Here is a 16,621-nt window from a genome sequence, read left to right on the forward strand (position 1 = left end):
GTGGCTGCGATTCAGTACCACGAAAAGGCTAATACTAGGGGGAGGGGTCACCCTGCCGCCTACGGCTAGCGGCATTACAAGAGAGAAAGGGAGCGGGGTAAAGTAGGCGTTTCCCATCAGGCCTTGCGGCAACGGCGGCGCGGGCTGCGGGAATGAGGTAAAAGCGGGAGGGGGCGGGGAGCGGCAAGCAGGAAATTCAGCGCCAAAGCTGCGGTGGGGGGAGAGAGCGACGCGAACGAGTCTAGTCTAGGAGCAGCGCCACCTCCCAGCCCCATGGCGGAGACCAAGGTGAGGATGCCGATGCTTCCCTCACCAATCTGGGGCGGAGGGGCTCCATGGGCAGCGCTGGGGCGGCCTGGGGCTCGGGAGCCGGAGGTGGCGTGGGGCGGCCTGGCGCTGAGGAAGTGGGCTAGGGTGGGCTGAGACGGTGGATGGGGGCCTGGAGACGCAGTGGGGAACAGATGGGTGAGAAGCCCGCGGGCCGGTCGGGTGAGGGGCCCCGCAGAGTAGCGAGGCTGTCCGGGAGAGCAGCGGGGTTTAGGGGACTCGTGGTGAGGGACCCGAGGCCGAGCGCGTAGAGGAGAGCGGGGGCTGAGGAGGGAGATAGGAGGGCGGCCTTGTCTTGGCGGGAAAGGGGGCCTGGGTGGCTTTTCACCCAGCATCCCTAGATGCACGTGGGGTCGGGCATTCGCCGTGCAGGGGGCTGCCCGCCCACACGTGCGTGCCGGTCTCTTGCTGGGCCCATCACTCGGCGGCCGGGGCCGAGACGGATGGTGACATCCCTTTCCGCCTCACTCTGGCTCCTCGTCCTGCAGCGGTGTCGGCTCTGCCCCAAGCGGGCGTTTGAGCCTCCGCAGGCGCCACAATCTGGTTTATGACTCAGGAGCTTTTGAAGGAGCCCCCCCCCCCCCCATGTTATCGACAGGGCCGGGGCTAGTCATCCTAGACTACCACGTGCTTTTTATATCGCGGATGGGTGGGATTTTATCGCAATACTGGGATTCGTTTTCTTTCGCCCCCTCTAACATGTGCTTATTGTTACTTAAGATTTTCTTGTGGCGCCTGCAGGGAATCGAAGTGGGGGCGGAATAAAGGGATCAGTTATCTCTGCAATGAGGTTTGTTTATCTCAGTGCTGGAGTCAGTTCTACAAGCCTGGCCTGTGTTCTCTCTGGGATGTTTTCCCCCTTCTCTTGGAAACCATCAGGTCTTGGTGCAGTGTACTGCAGCTATTCTTCTATCACAGTTCTATTACTGTGGCTGTTCTCCATTTTCTTGTGTGCTAGAACACTGGTGACATTCAACAGGTGTCACCAAAAGGTGTGTTGTAGCATCTTTGAACTAACCTTTGTTTCCTGTCGAACCATTACTTGTATTCCAGTAACAATAAAAGCACCGACCAAGCTGGGGGCCCTGTTGTGCTGTGTGTTGTACATACACCTAGTGAGAGACAGTATCTGCCCAGAGTTTATAATCTAAACTACCAGTAGTGAGGAAGAATAGAATAATTATCTTCATTTTCCAGATAAAGAACAGGCACAGATACTAAGTGATTTGACCAAGATCTCATAGTCTGTGGCAGAGCTGGAATTGAATTAAGATCTCGAGTCCCTTGCTAATGCCTTAACCATAAGACCATGCTTTCTCCCTCCCTGTGTTGCAAAGAAACTGTTTGCTAGACTTCTGGAATATTCTTGTGGCTTCTTTGGCTATAGAAGAACCACATTTCATTTCTTGGCTTCTTAAGTGAGAAGTCTTTTAGTGATTCATATATATTAAAATTAAGTCAAGAACAAAGACAACATAGCTGCAGGGTAAAGTGTTTAATTGGAAATTCAGTTGTGTGATACTAACTCTGTGTATAAAGCCATATCTAAAACTGTCTACATTTTGCGTGTGTATTAAAGGGGTATTCTCAACTTAACTTTTTAAAATTTCTGATAGAGCACTCTTTAAATGGTATGTGCTGACATCTTGGGTTTTCCTCCTCTAATGACATTTATAAGATCTTTTCAGTAAGATAAACTGATCATACGTGCACCATTGTGATCTTAGGTGTTATAATTAAAATGCATACAGAAATTTTAAATTCAAATGGATATAGCATCCCACTGTGTATCTAATATTTTTAATGGAATTTTTCAAGAAGGCCATGAATGGTTTTTACAGAACTTCACACTTTTTTTCTTTCTCCCAACACAGTTACTTAAGCTGTATTAGTAAATGTCCTTTCTCTCATTTATCCAGTCAAATATTTTGAAGCATGAATTGACCCAATGTTATAGAAGAGCTCCTGTTGCAGCTGTCAGTCTTCTTGTTCCCTATTGATATTAAGCTACTATATTATGTTGGACATACAAAGTCATATAATTTGAAAACACTAATTGTATATTTGAACCCAACATTCTCATGAAAAATGTCACTTTTCTTAAATTTCACGTACCATGACAATTTCATTTTGAGGGTTTTTTAAATCTCTGTATCTTAATATTTCCTTAATATACAGATCTTGTTCCTTTAAAAATAACCTGCTTTGAGTGCACAGTGTCTCAAAACCAATAACTTAAATGATAAAAACAGATATGGATGTGGTGATAAGTATGCTCCTTAAGTTGTATGGGATCCTTATAATGTAGATGACTCTGAACTTGTGAACTTCAGCATCTAAAGTTAACTGTAAACCTGTAGGAGGGAGTACTACTTCAATAACTTAAAACATATTATCCAAAACCAAAAATAGGGGAACAGTTTTTCATAGCCTTAGGCTAGTTTGCTAATTCTAGGTTTCCAGCCAATACTTTAATCAAGATTTAAAAATAAAATCAGTGTAATATTTAAATATCTCTAACATTGCAAGAATACCAACATTCTTTTAACCTGAGACATTTTGATACTGTTCTCGTATTACAAGGTTGTGTTATAGCTAAAAGCCAGACTTAGTGGTGTTGCTTTAGATCTTTTGATGGTTAATTGGTCAGCTTAATTTTTTAAAGGAACATTGTAGCTATGTTATCTTAATTGTTTTACTGTGAGAATACTAGGGAGAGGGTATCTCTTGCTTTCTGTTGGCCAAGCTAATCGCACAAACCAGGGGACTCTGTGTTCATCTGTTCCACCCCACAAGGTCCCTGTGTGCCATTCTCCCATCCCCCCTCTATTTCAAGGACTTTTGTAACTCCTCCATCTACGCTCTTATGCCCTGGACTCTGTGTGCCCCCTGTTTCTCCAAATATGCATCCTTTCTCTTTCTTCATGGCAGGGATCTACAATATAAAAGGAAATCTTGATTTTTGTTTTCAAAGAGCTAGCGCAATGCTTTATGACACACAAACCAAAACCTTTTTATTTTCAAAAAACTTTTAGAAATTTTCTGTCCTCACTATTTCCACTGTGACTAGAGTCCTTCTGTATGAATAGTTTCTTTACTGCTTTTGGGTAGGGAAGGTGTGGGCAAACTTTTTGGCCCAAGGGCCACATCTGGGTATGGAAATTGTATGGCAGGCCATGAATGCTCACAAAATTGGGGTTGTGGTGAGGGTTCTGGGGTGGGGCCAGAAATGAGGAGTCTGTGGTGCAGGAGGGGGTTCTGGGCTGGGGCAGGGGGTTAAGGTGAGGGCTGCAGGCTCTAGGTGGGGCTGGGGATATGGGGTGCAGGAGGGGGCTCCAGGTTGGGATTGAGGGGTTCGGAAAGTGGGAGGGGGATCAGGGCTGGGGCACTAAAAGTGAAATGTGCTAAAAGTTCCCTAGTGCATGTTGATGTAGTCCCATTTCAAATGGGACTACATCAGTTTGTGTTAGAGAGCTTTTAGTGTCCACCAGTAAGATCCACAGTCAGTGTGCCATACTCTGGTGTGCACTAGAATTTACACCACAGCTGGTGCGCATCTGTGGAGTATGTAGATAAGTCCTTAGACTCCTGGGTGAGTGTTCCTATGTTTCACTAATGTGAAGGAAATCTGCATATTTTAAAAGGCTGAATAAAATTTAGTTAGTGTATCTGTAGTTGGAACATTCAGAGTAGTTCCTAAATACCTTTGGTAACACATGTTAAATACAGATGTAGCCACTGCAGAACTGTTCTTAAAATTTGCATTATTTTCACAGGAAACTCATGAGGAACATGACACCTCAACTGAAAACGCAGATGATTCTAACCATGATCCTCAATTTGAGCCCATAGTTTCCCTTCCTGAACAAGAGATCAAGACCCTTGAGGAGGATGAGGAAGAACTCTTTAAGATGTAAGTACTTGCACTGGGTAGGTCTCTAAACACTAGTTGCTTTTAAACTATGAAAAACACTAATAAAAGGTAGGAAGGTAGCTTGTTGCAAAACACCACACAGGGGTACTTGCCTAAGACAATGAAGTACTAGTAGAAAGAAAATAGCACTTGATATGACTAATGTCTGTGCCCCTGGAGTGTTGGGGCTGATATAGTGTAACATGATGAAATCCTGACTCTCTAATGATATCTAATGGATAGTGGAAAAGTTTGGATTTGAAAAAATTTAAACCTGTTAACTTGAATTGTGCAAAAATGTTGGGTCTAGAGATGTGTAACTGTGTCACAAATTAGGTTTTTCTTTTTTTAAAATTAACATGTCCTATTCTGTGCTTAAATATTTGGGTCATTGTGACACTTCCTCCGCCCATCTTCCTCCCTGCCCCTCCCCCCCCCCAGTAGAAGCTGTCTGCTTGCTTACTGAATCAATATTTTATAGATTTGAGGTGTTAATGCTCCACCCTCTCTAACTCTTCAATGGTTCCCTTCTGCCATCATCTGGAGCAGTTATAGAAACACCTCTTGCTCTTTCCATTGTGTTAGCAGACATCAAATTGTAATAGTTATATGATTAGAAAACTGGACAAACTGGCTTAATCTAAGTTTAAATTTTGTAGAATTCCTTGAACTTTTCCTAAGCTGGAGACCTCTGTAGAGAGAAGTGTATGTAGCACAGGAGCTAAGATGCATTCCTCTTGCTCCATGATGCTGCTGCTTCAAATAGGCATGAAGTCCATTTGGGAAAAGTCAGATGGCCAAAAGTAGTCATTTTCAAGCTTCGTTCCAGAGTGTGCTCCTGTAAGAGACTCTGATAACACATGGTTCTTTGGAGAAAATCTCCAAAAATTGACCTGCATGAGGAGTGTGACCACTAAACTTTTCTGTATGCCAAGTGATGTGCAGACCCAGATGAAAGAAGCCATTCTCTTATAAAAACAACCCCTAAAGAAACACTGGAATATATTCTGCTAAGGATCAGAGGGTCCTTTAAATAGAGTTTAGGAAAGCTGTTAAGGTGCCAGCAGTTCAATATGTTGTACAGCAAAAGGAAGTGTTTTGACAAATTTGCTGAGACCTGGCTGGATGCCAGTGCTCTGGGCTTTCCTGAATCTTAGGGTTCCAAAAAATAAGCCACCTTGAATCCAGGTAGTTGATCTGCATTAGGATGCATGTCAGACTGACCTGGCTGCAGCATAGGACTCAATCTCCCCACAAGGCTGTGGTAGAGAGTGCAGGTTGTTCAAATTCTATCACATTAACTCCTGACTACTTCCTTTAGACTCTTAGTTTAAAGTGAAAACTTTCTCTGCAGCTCAATTGCAGACACTGATGTGGGGGGCCCCACCTACCTTATTTCATAAATACGTTGTCCTACTTATATCTTTTCGAGTCACAACTTCATTGTAGTATCAAGAAGATACATATTAATCAGTTCCATTAGCAGAGTTCCTTGGCCTACCTTTACAGAGAAGTCACTGCTACATAATCTCCTACACTAAGGGCTTTGTGAAGGCATTGTTTTTGAAGGAGAGAAGGGAGTTACTTACATTGGGGGGGGGGGGGGGGGGTCCTATTTATATTGCCTCTGCAGAGCAACACTCAATCTCCCTTTCCTCTGTGTTGGACAGTAACTACAAATTGAGATTCTGAGGGTAGAAAGCAACGAGGGATAGTTTAAGGGAGTGAAGTATTTATTCCTTGGGTATATGGAACACTGGGATCCAGGGACTTGCGCACTCCTGTTAACTGGTAAACACTAACCAAATTGTGTTATAGTTACATTGTGAGACACCTGATCCTACAGTATGGCTCTGTTTGAAGGTCAAAATTACTCCCAATAAAGGGATTACTTGCCAAGTTATAGTATTGACATGGATCTGAGATCCCTAAACACAAAGGGAATCGACCTTTTGCTTTAAAAATATTCATGCGGTAATCTTGTCTTGCTCAGCCTTAGTGTTAGGAAGAAGATGTCTTGATTTGATCTGAAAGTTTTTTAGGTAGGAATACTACATTTTTAGCTAACCAATCTAAAACAAGGTATGCTCTTAGCTTGGTACCTTTTTGTTTACATCAGAAAAGCAGTACACTCTAAGAATTAGTCTGCTTTTTCTTTCCAATTAGGATATCAATCCTGTAGCCCTTATAGAAGGGCACAAAAGTCCACCTTGTGAATTGGGAGGGAAACAAGCACTAAAGTTTAAATGAAAGAATTGTAAGACTGAATTAACTTTGAATGCAAAGCATTTACATTAATATATTGGGTTGGAAAACACCCTCCTAAATGGAACTGTTGGTGGTATGTGAGATAGAATTGCCTCAGGAGTAAAACTGCCAAAAAATTAAATTCTGCACACAATATTATAAAATTCTGTACGTTTTATTTGTCAAAATAACACAATATAATCTCACCGTTTTAAATTATTTTCATAATTTATTTCAAAACACTTTTCAACAAATAACTGAAAATGGTGTGATCATATTGTTAATGTGTTACTGTTGTTTTGACAAAATATGCAGGATTTTAATGTTTTGGTACAGAATTTTTAACTTTTGGTGCAGAATTCCCTCAAGACTACCAGGGTTCTGTGTGGTACAATTTGTGTGCGGACAGATTGGTGTGGGGGTCGGGGGGGATCTGGATGCACATGGACTTGTTGGGGGATTCTCGGTGCAGGGGGAATGGGACCTTGCTGAGGAGTCCAGGTGAAGATGGTGGGGGTGGACTCAGCGGGGGGTCTGGGTGTAAGTGGAGTGGGGCTTGGTGGGGTAGGGATCGGAGGGGGGGGGTCCCAATGTAAGGGGTGGGCTCAGTGGGGATGGATTCCAGGTGCAGGGGGCTGAGTTTCGGCAGTGGGGTGGGGTCCAGATGCAGGGGGGTTGGGCAGACAGGAGCAGCTCCCTGTACAGTGACTCCTCCCCCTTACTTCCTGGCCCCATCGCTCCTAAACTGTGGGAGGAGGGGTCATTCTACAGGGAGCTGCTCACCCCTCCCCGCCCATCCCCTGTGCGTCTGTACTCCCCTAGTCCCACCCCACCTGGAACACACATACACCCTTCCCCCGCACCCAGACCCCACTTCCCACTACCTACAGAGCTTCCTGCAGCCGGGGGAGGTTTCTGGGGGTTGATCTGACCCAGCCCTGGCTGCTCCATGTAGGGGAGGGGGAACTCTGTCTCCGTCCCCACCCCCTTCTCTGCCCCATCAGGACTATCGTCCCTGGGCAGCCAAGGCATCCACAGACACCCCCACACACACACTCGTGCTGACTTACCTCTCCCCCAGCTGCCCGAACAGATGCGTCTGTGCTGCCAGAGAGGGTGAGTGAGCACTGGTGCAGTTTCTCTTTGCTTCCCCACAGAAACCATTTTTCTGCAGGGAAGCAAAAAAAAATCTGTGGGGGGACATGTTTCTGCGCATGTGCAGTGGTGCAGAATTCCCCGACAAGTAGATAGCTGGAGAAAATAACGGATCTGGAAAAGAGGCTGGGCAACTACTTTTAAATGTTCGTCTCTCCTTTAACAAGTTTGTTAATTAACAAACTGCCATGAAAATAGGCCAACATGGCTGGCTTCATTTTTGTTTTTGTTGAATCATTGGTTGTAATTTCAGTGCACTAATTTCATTCCAAATATATATGACAGTAACACATCTCTTCTGTAACTTAAATCCATGTACTCTACGATTAAAAAAATCATGAAATTCACTTTTTGATGGAATAAATTCAGTGCTGATATGGACCTGTCTTGGAATTACACAGACGTTCTTTCAGCAACATTTTTGTGGGGCAGTGAAGTTTTTTTTTTAATGACTCCATTCATACAGTATTCTGTCCTGAACTAGTGCATTGACTACTGATAGCATGGTGCTCAATTTGCCTAGAAAATCTGTCATCTTGAACTCTAATTTTTTGGTGAGGACTCTGGATTTATTTTCTCTCTCCTGAAACCTCTGTGGAATCTTAACTTTCACCTAAGACAGGTGGGCTTAGGGACCTTTTATTCAGCATGGTTTGTTCTTGCATACAAACTCTGATCTCTTGCTCTCTCTTTCTCAAGGCGAGCAAAGCTGTTTCGATTTGCATCAGAAAATGATCTTCCAGAGTGGAAAGAACGAGGAACCGGGGATGTGAAACTCCTGAAGCACAGGGAGAAGGGAACAATTCGCCTTCTCATGAGGAGAGATAAAACCCTAAAAATCTGTGCAAATCATTATAGTATGTTTGTTCCATTATTTCCCATAACTTCCCTTTGCCTGTCACCTATTTTTATGTGCAATATAGTTATCAAGTCTTATAGGATTCGTGCAGGTTTTTTTAACCCTAAAAATGGCTTGGCAGAATGGGCCAGTGGTCTAACATCAGTAAATAGACGAGTTCTGTGTATGCATCCAGTTTGATGCCCGTTTAACTTATTAATTGTGCACAGTTCTATAATACTACAGGTAAATATATTTACAATCTAGTAAATTAGAGGCATCAAAATACTTTGTTGCATATTTTAGTTTTGTAATGAAGTCTCTTTGGGTGCTCATTCATTTTCAAGGAGATCTAGCAATGTGGAGTATGTAAGTTCTGCAAAGTCTCAAACTTATTTAAAGCAGAAAATAACTCTTCTGCTGAAATCATTTAGATGGCTGAAAGGATTGTCTTGACACAAGTTTAGGAAAAAATTGTTTGAACAGAAATCAGACATGGGAAGTTTTGCTGAAGGGAGATGTTTGAAGCAACTGAAAAGTATAATTGGAAATAGCATTTTAGCATTCTATTTGTCTGTGGTCCCTGTACTTACTATATACACTAAATAAAAGGCCCGGGGATGAACAAAAATTGGAACAAAGGGTTCATCAAGCTTGTGACTTCTGCTGAAACTACAGTTTCTCTAGTTTAGTGCACTTGCCCCAGAAAAGGGTAAGCAAACGTAACAAGGCAGTTAAAAAGATACTGTTCTATGTTGAATATTTGTAGTTTGTTGTCGCAGGATATTGAAACAGAATTTTAAGATGGCATAAAGGGAGGAGGGAGAAATCACTTACATGAATAATCTCAGAGGAAAGCTAAGTGCTGTCTATAATACGTAAGATTACCAGCAGCAGAAAGGAAGAAACTTTACTATTTTATTTGGATGCTTTTGTACCTTCCTTTGAAGCATACGTATTGGCCACTATCTAAAAGTACTTTTTAGACCATTGGCCTTTCAGTAGGGGAACATTGCATTCTAAAATGGTATTAAATTGGAACTATGACCTTTTGGGGGGAGGGGGGGAGTTGAATAGAAGTGTGTGGTTAGCACTCTGGCAGTATTGGCCTCCCATTACAGATTGTTCTGGGACACAGGACAGAACAATATGGGCACCATCCTTTTTTCCCTTCCCTCCATTTCAGCTAGAAATAACTTTACATTACAATCCCTTGTGAGTTATAAAATCTTTTATTTACTTCATCTTACTAAGAGCTGACTTAAGGTACTTGTGGGGCTTATGTGGAAATGTATTTCAAAATGTTATATGGAGCTAGGACTAATCAGTTCTTTTTCTTTGTAGTTACACCTTTAATGGAGCTGAAGCCTAATGCTGGAAGTGACAGGGCATGGGTTTGGAACACACATGCTGACTTTGCAGATGAAAGCCCTAAACCTGAACTTTTGGCAATCCGGTTCCTAAATGCAGAAAGTGAGTGATGGCACAAGATCAGTTTCTTTTGATACTATACTATCTGCTTTAGGAAGTAACCTTGGGCCATTTAATACTGCACAGTATTCTACAGTAAATGTATGAAAGTAGTTACCACTACCTTTTGTAGCTCCCATGGTAGAAAAGAATAAATATTCCCTGTCTTTTTAAAGAATCTATCCCACTGGCTGTAAGCACTCAAAATGGGATGAGGGGAGAAAAAAGCCTCATTTGTCCATAGAAAGCCACCCTAATATTTGTCTAGGACAGTCCCTTCTCTCTAAATAGTACTGCAGCAGAAATAATTCAGAGTGCAACTGGTTAATTAGTAATGCTCTGAATATGTAGATAAATAGAGCAGTTATCCTCCACCTTCCATCCAACACCATCTTTATAACTTTCTTGGTGTGTGGGGTTTTTTTGGGTTTTTTTGGGCGGGGTGGGGGGGTTGCCTTGATAAGTGTGCTGACACTTTGTTTTCAAGAGAGCTTCTTAGTGTTTCCAAATAATTTTAATACAATATAACTCCAGGACTTCAACCAGTGTATTCACCTTACTTTCATTAATTACCTCAACTTCATGTTTTAATGAAGATTAAATTTGTGGCAGTGGTTCTCAAATGTGTGGTTTGTTTTGTTTGTTTGTTTGTTTGTTTTCACGGACCACTTGAAAATTACTGAGGGTCTCAGCGGACCACTTAATGATCTTTCCAAATGTCATTTGTACCGTTAGCTAACTATTGTAAAGCGCTTTGGATAAAAGCGCTATATTTAAAAAAAAAAAAAAAAAAAACCCAACCTTTAACGTTTTTTGTTCTACAAATAAAAGCGCACAACTCCTATTTTAATATCAGTAGTCTTACCTTTCTAATGTGATGGATGTGCCCTCTCTCCCCTGCTGCAGCAGCCTCTGAGCTGGGGCTGGGAAGGAGGGCCGTTTCTCCCTGGCAGCCACAGCCCTGGAGCTGGGGAAGTCTCCTCTTTCTCTGGCCGCCGCTGCCCTGCACGTCCCAAATTCCCACTGCCCTTTCCCACTTACCCTCTGTTTCCCCCAAGGCCACCACCTCACCTTACATGTGTGTCTTCTCCAGGGTCCAGGCACCTAATTAGTGGAGCCATGCCTGTGCAGCTCCACTAATTAGGTGGGTGGCCCTTTATTTTCTTGTGTGCGGCCACCCAGGCACAAACCTTAGAGGGATCTATCCGCGGACCACCTGAATGGAGTTTGCAGACCACAGTTTGAGAACCTCTGATTTGTGACCTTACAAATACTGTATGGAAATTATTACCTTGTATTAAATCTTTCATTCAGGCGCATCTCCCTTAGAATCACATACTTTACTGACTGCTACACTGAAAAAGTACTAGGTGTTAATATCCATTTGTCTCTTCCTTCTAACATATCAAATGAAATATCCTCTAAGTGGAATATGGTAATCCTAACAACCACGGTTAACTTGGACGATAGGTTATAGTAAATCTTTCTAGACTAAAGTTTATTTAAAGTTATATATTATTTGCTACAATGCTCCCAAAGGTTAGTATAGTTTGACCATTCAGAGAGATGGTGCAAGATTCTGGTTCTGTTATTTTATGTTAATGAAAGGCTTTGAGCACTGTGGAGGAATCACACTCCTGTTGAAGGGAGTATCTCATATCTGTGGTCAGAACAGGCAAATTCTCTCATCTATTCAAAATATAAAAACAAATTTGACTGTGCAGTATCTCCTCTAGGTAACTTAGGAGAATAGATGCCATGATTTAGGGAATTAGAGGTGAAATTATTTGTATCTTGGTAGCACCTGAGTACCCCAGCCAGGAGTGGTTAGGGACTATACAGACATAGCATGGAAGCCACTCTCTGCCACAACTACCTTACAAACGCCAAAATAAGTGACGACAAATTGTAGTGGTTTGCCTGGAATTCCCTACATGGAATGCCAGACTGCATTCATTCCTAAATAGAACATGCAAAACTAATTGTATGAGAAATAAAATGAGACTTGGAAAACAAAATGGCTGCCACACTTCTTCCCTTCTCACCACCACCCCCCCCCACCCGATGGCTACTGGGTTAGTGAACTGCTCTCTGGGGCTGCTAAAAGCCCTTCTGCCTGTGACTCAGGCATCCAAGGAGAATCCCATGGTGGCTGCACAACCAGCTTAATCTTTCTCTTCTGGCTCCTGTCTAGTCTAGTGGTAGCTCTTGTAAGGGGTGAAGGACTTCTAGATCCAGCTATTCTCACTAGCCCTTAAGCAGTTAATGCAGCAAACAGTGTGTGACTGTCAAAGACCATTATAACTGCTGGCTTCTTATTGTGCATCCCAGATAACTTTCAGGTTTGCATGTGCCAGTGGGTTAGCCACATTAAAATGTCTAGCTTGGCACATAAGAGGAAGGTAAGATGGTAGTAAACAAAAATACTACCAACATGTTCCATTGCACAGTTGGCACCTTGTGGCCGATCCATATTAACACATGTTGGCAAACAATGTTTTCTTCAGTTTCACCTTTCTAATAAAGCATCCTTTCTTCTTCAGGCAAACTTTCACTGAAACCAAGCCTTCTATTTAAACCCCTGAATCCCCTACCAAAAAAAGTCTACTTAAAAGAATAAGCTTAGGTTTGGGATTTTAACGTTATCTCTGAGTTAGGGAGTGGGGTGACTGAGGGCTTTCATTGCTTCCTTTACACGCTGCCTTGCAGTAGCAGATATGAGGGGATAGAAAGCAAACTATTAGTGGAGTTCCTTCTTGGGTTCATAGACAAAGAACTAAAGTTAAGGTTTAGAGTAGCAGCCGTGTTAGTCTGTATCCGCAAAAAGAACAGGAGTACTTGTGACATCTTAGAGACTAGCAAATTTATTAGAGCATAAGCATGGATCTATGTTTTATGGGAGTGCCTGGGTCATTACACACATTGAATCTATTTCCCTCTGTTAAGTATCCTCACACCTTCTTGTCAACTGTCTAAATGGGCCATCTTGATTATCACTACAAAAATGTTTTTTTTCCTCCTGCTGATAATAGCTCATCTTAATTAGCCTCTTACAGTTTGTATGGCAACTTCCACCTTTTGTGTGTGTGTGTGTGTGTGTGTGTGTACATATATATCTATATCTCTTATTATATGTTCCATTCTGTGCATCTGATGAAGTAGGCTGTAGCCCATGAAAGCTTATGCTCTAATAAATTTGTTAGTCTCTAAGGTGCCACAAGTACTTCTGGTCTTTTTAATTAAAGTTCAGTTTCTGGTCCTGTCAGGGGGTGTCACTATGCACGATGAACTCCCTTTCAAAGAAGCTCTGAAAATCCATGAGGAGGGTGCACACTCCAAAGAGATTCTAAAAAACCTCTGGCTTCATGTTCAGTCTTTAAAAATGTGCATTTTCCTGTGGAGCAATAGTGACCTCAAGTGGCCAGTCATGCTATCTCAATGTGGGCTTATCAAATTATCCTTTCTAGTTCTATTTGAGAGTGACTTGACTGTGGTTATCTGCTTCTCAAATTATTTCAGTTAGAAAGGGTTGGAGGGATGCTTATTGTAATAGGACTGATAGCAGCCATTATCAGAAAGTTTCTATCTTTGAAATGGAACTATTCAGAACCAATCACTTAGACTGAAATGTATTGATGTAGCTTGTCTTCAAAAGAATTCTGGTTAGCTGTAACTTGAACCATGTTACCTGCATCTTTTTATTGATGGCATTGTGTGGTGGTGGTGGTGTTTGGTTTTTGTTTTTGGTTTTTAAAGTACAGTTTGTGCTCATGAAATGGACTGGATTTTCAACTCAGGAGACTGAAATTCTCCCTTCAGGTGCAGTATAGGTAGTGATGGTGCAAACTTGCCGTTCCTCCTTAGCTGTATACTGGCAGAACGATCTCTAGGTGTGAGAAAATAAATGTCAATGGTCCTCTCAGTCCCTGACCTCTGACTGAACAAGAATGTGTGGTAGGTAGACTTCTAATGTGAATGCCTAGTAAGCTTAAAATAGCACTTAGCAGCAGAAGCTTAAGATGAGAACATTGTAGAAAACCCACTCAAAAGTGCAACATGCATTGCTTTCTTTGGAGAGTATAAATAATGAGAAATAATTGAAGCCTGTATACTTAAGATGACTTGAACTAAGATGAAATCCACTAAGTGCATATTTCTAGACTAAAAAGGCAGTCAAACTAACATGTAGAAATGAATTTGTTTCAGGATAAATGTCTTTGTTTCAGAACAAATAGATCTAAAGAATAGAGGCATTGTACATAAAATGTTTCTTCATTACCTTAAATTATTTCTTTCAAACAGATGCACAGAAATTCAAAGCAAAATTTGAAGAATGCAGGAATGAGGTAGACAAGGGAGCAAAGAAGGGTAAGATGTTAATCTTCGCTTGGAATTTAGATGAGTATTGCACTGTTTTGTCCTCCTTTTCCAAGTTTTTAATGTCTATGGTGGGGGCGAGGGAATATCCTTAGATTGCTCATTGTAATATTTGGTGTCTCTTGGCAGACTCACTCTGTGCCTGACTGCAATCTTCAGTCCAGGGGCTTTTTCAGTCTGCTAGAGTAATGGTCCATGGTTTGAGAACTCTTCTTTCCTTGTAGAAGACTTGCAATTGCTCCTGGGACATAATTTTTAGGGCAAATATTATAGAAAGACTTTTCTGTATAAATAATGAAAATATATACTACACTTGAGTAGCAGTTTTACCATACTGATTTTTTTTAAATTATTTAATTTACCTTTGTTCACAAGTAAATACCCCAGTTGCAGGATTATATTTTAAACTAACATTTGAAACTTGGTTCACTTTGTTTAAATTGTAAAGTAACTTTACCAACTTAATTTGATGGTTCTGTATGACACACACACAACACGTATAATGGAGAGAAGCTCTCTGAACAAATATCTTCAGTTTCATATAGAAGATTACTCCTTTAGCGGATAGAATTTCATTCTAAATTTCTAAAGTATAGACTCCTGCTGGTCGGCAATTCAAATGCTTCCGGAAATCTGAGTGGTTTAGGCAATGCAGGGAACTGAATTCCCTTGTAAACTGTAGCCTTAGTATTCTCTCACTCAAGCAAAGCTGTTGGAGTGGCGGGAGAGAGGAGGATAGAGACCTGAATTGCAAATAACTCCTTATTAGAATAAGGATATTGTGTGGAACCAGCCCATCCAATTCCACAAAATACGCCTTGTCAGTAGTTACCCTGTAGCAATCCAAAAAACTGTTCATGAGGGTACTGCAAAGGGTAGCATCCCATTTAGTCAGTAAGCTATGGCCTAGTGTAGTGATTGGGTTTTTTTTGTTTGGTTGGTTTGTTTGCTTTTGTTTTAAAGGAGGGGGAAAGGAGTGAGTCTACTTTCATTTGGCATGGTATGTATCAGCAAGGGAAAAGAAACAGTATGAATCATTTTGGTGTGTGGCAGAGAGTTCAAGGCGTTCAAAAAACACTTCATCTTTATCCTCTTTCAAAAGCCAATTTACACTCTCTTTAGAAAAACAAGTTAATACAGCTTTCCAATTGTTAATTAAATCTACCATACTGTGCGTGTAACTTTTTTTCTTCAAACAATCTCTTAGCAGGCAAAGAGAAAAATGATAGTGCTGACAAAGTTGCTGAGAAATTAGAAGAGCTTTCTGTAAAGGAAGAGAGCAAAAAATCTGAGAAGAAAGAAGAGACCAAGGAAAAAATTGAAGAGAAGCAATAAATCATCTTGGGCCTTGTGTTTTTTTCCTTAATTTTTTTTTTAATTTTTACAAGGGACTTTATAAAGAACTGAATTCCAACATTCAGATTGTTTTTTCTAAGCTTTTGCCCTTTTGAAGATGTCTTCAGAAAATCCATTCCCCAGTCATGAAAATGTACTGTGCTAACTTTCTTTTCCATAGTGGAAACACTTATTTATAGTCATCCAAAAGAGTGAATAAAACAAATTTGAAAACAGCATCAAAGGACAGAACTGAGTTTTCTGTACACTTCAAACACTTGTGACTATAATTCTTGCACTTGGTGTTTACATATTTGAGGGTGCGTATCTCCATATAAGTGATGTAATCAGATTAGATTAAGTGCATTTTAATCCTTCCTGTTGGTAAAATTATGCAGACATTTCTTGTATGTTAAGTTAAATTAGTAGACTTAAGCAGGCCTCTTACACCAGTTTTGGTTGTTTGTGTTTGCTAATTGAGGATTGTTCCTGCTTGACAGGGTACCTACAGTTTTCTTTAGCAGACCACTATGTCTGTTGCTTCCTAGAAGGCTATAGTGCCACAGAATTCTGGATAGTAGAATTTATTATTCTCCTGGCACAACTCCACTGGTATGATGGCCGCTTATGGCAGACAGTAGTGGAAAAGGATATCCTTTGAACTAGCATTGGATGTAATTTAATACAGTCTCATGTAGGTTTTCATTACAAAAGATAAGTAGGAAGCTACTTTTTAAAAGTCTTAATGACTTTCAAAAGCTCTTTTAACCATGCTAAAGGATCAAGAGTGCTGTTTGTGTTAGAAAACAACTTATAAAACCTACTTATATATTGTAGATAGGACCATAGATCACTCATGATGTGCCATTCACTGACTCTTAAGGAAGTACATTTTTTTTTTTTTAATATATATATCTACTTAATGTTAGGGATGCATCTAACCTCGTTAGACAACATGC

At 41.3% G+C, this 16,621-nt stretch overlaps 1 protein-coding gene and 1 non-coding gene across 3 annotated transcripts; both read left to right on the forward strand.

Moving 5' to 3' along the window:
- The first annotated feature begins 131 nt into the window (after positions 1–131).
- RANBP1 (RAN binding protein 1) lies at positions 132–15,889 on the forward strand. 2 transcript variants are annotated; one of them, XM_074973014.1, is made up of 6 exons: positions 132–288; positions 4,104–4,240; positions 8,342–8,499; positions 9,825–9,953; positions 14,253–14,318; positions 15,538–15,889. In XM_074973014.1, exons 1-6 carry the CDS (start codon positions 274–276, stop codon positions 15,660–15,662), a joined length of 630 nt encoding a protein of 209 aa, XP_074829115.1. In that variant the 5' UTR covers positions 132–273; the 3' UTR covers positions 15,663–15,889. The 2 variants fall into 2 exon arrangements, with proteins under 2 accessions (XP_074829115.1, XP_074829114.1); XM_074973013.1 differs by having other exon boundaries at positions 133–288; positions 15,535–15,873.
- LOC141999663 (small nucleolar RNA SNORA77) lies at positions 14,453–14,581 on the forward strand. Its single transcript, XR_012642053.1, has one exon. It is a non-coding gene; the product is annotated as a small nucleolar RNA SNORA77 (small nucleolar RNA).
- Positions 15,890–16,621: the final 732 nt, after the last annotated feature.

Source organism: Natator depressus, chromosome 15 (genome assembly GCF_965152275.1).
Source record: "Natator depressus isolate rNatDep1 chromosome 15, rNatDep2.hap1, whole genome shotgun sequence".
Classification (NCBI taxonomy): domain Eukaryota; kingdom Metazoa; phylum Chordata; order Testudines; family Cheloniidae; genus Natator; species Natator depressus.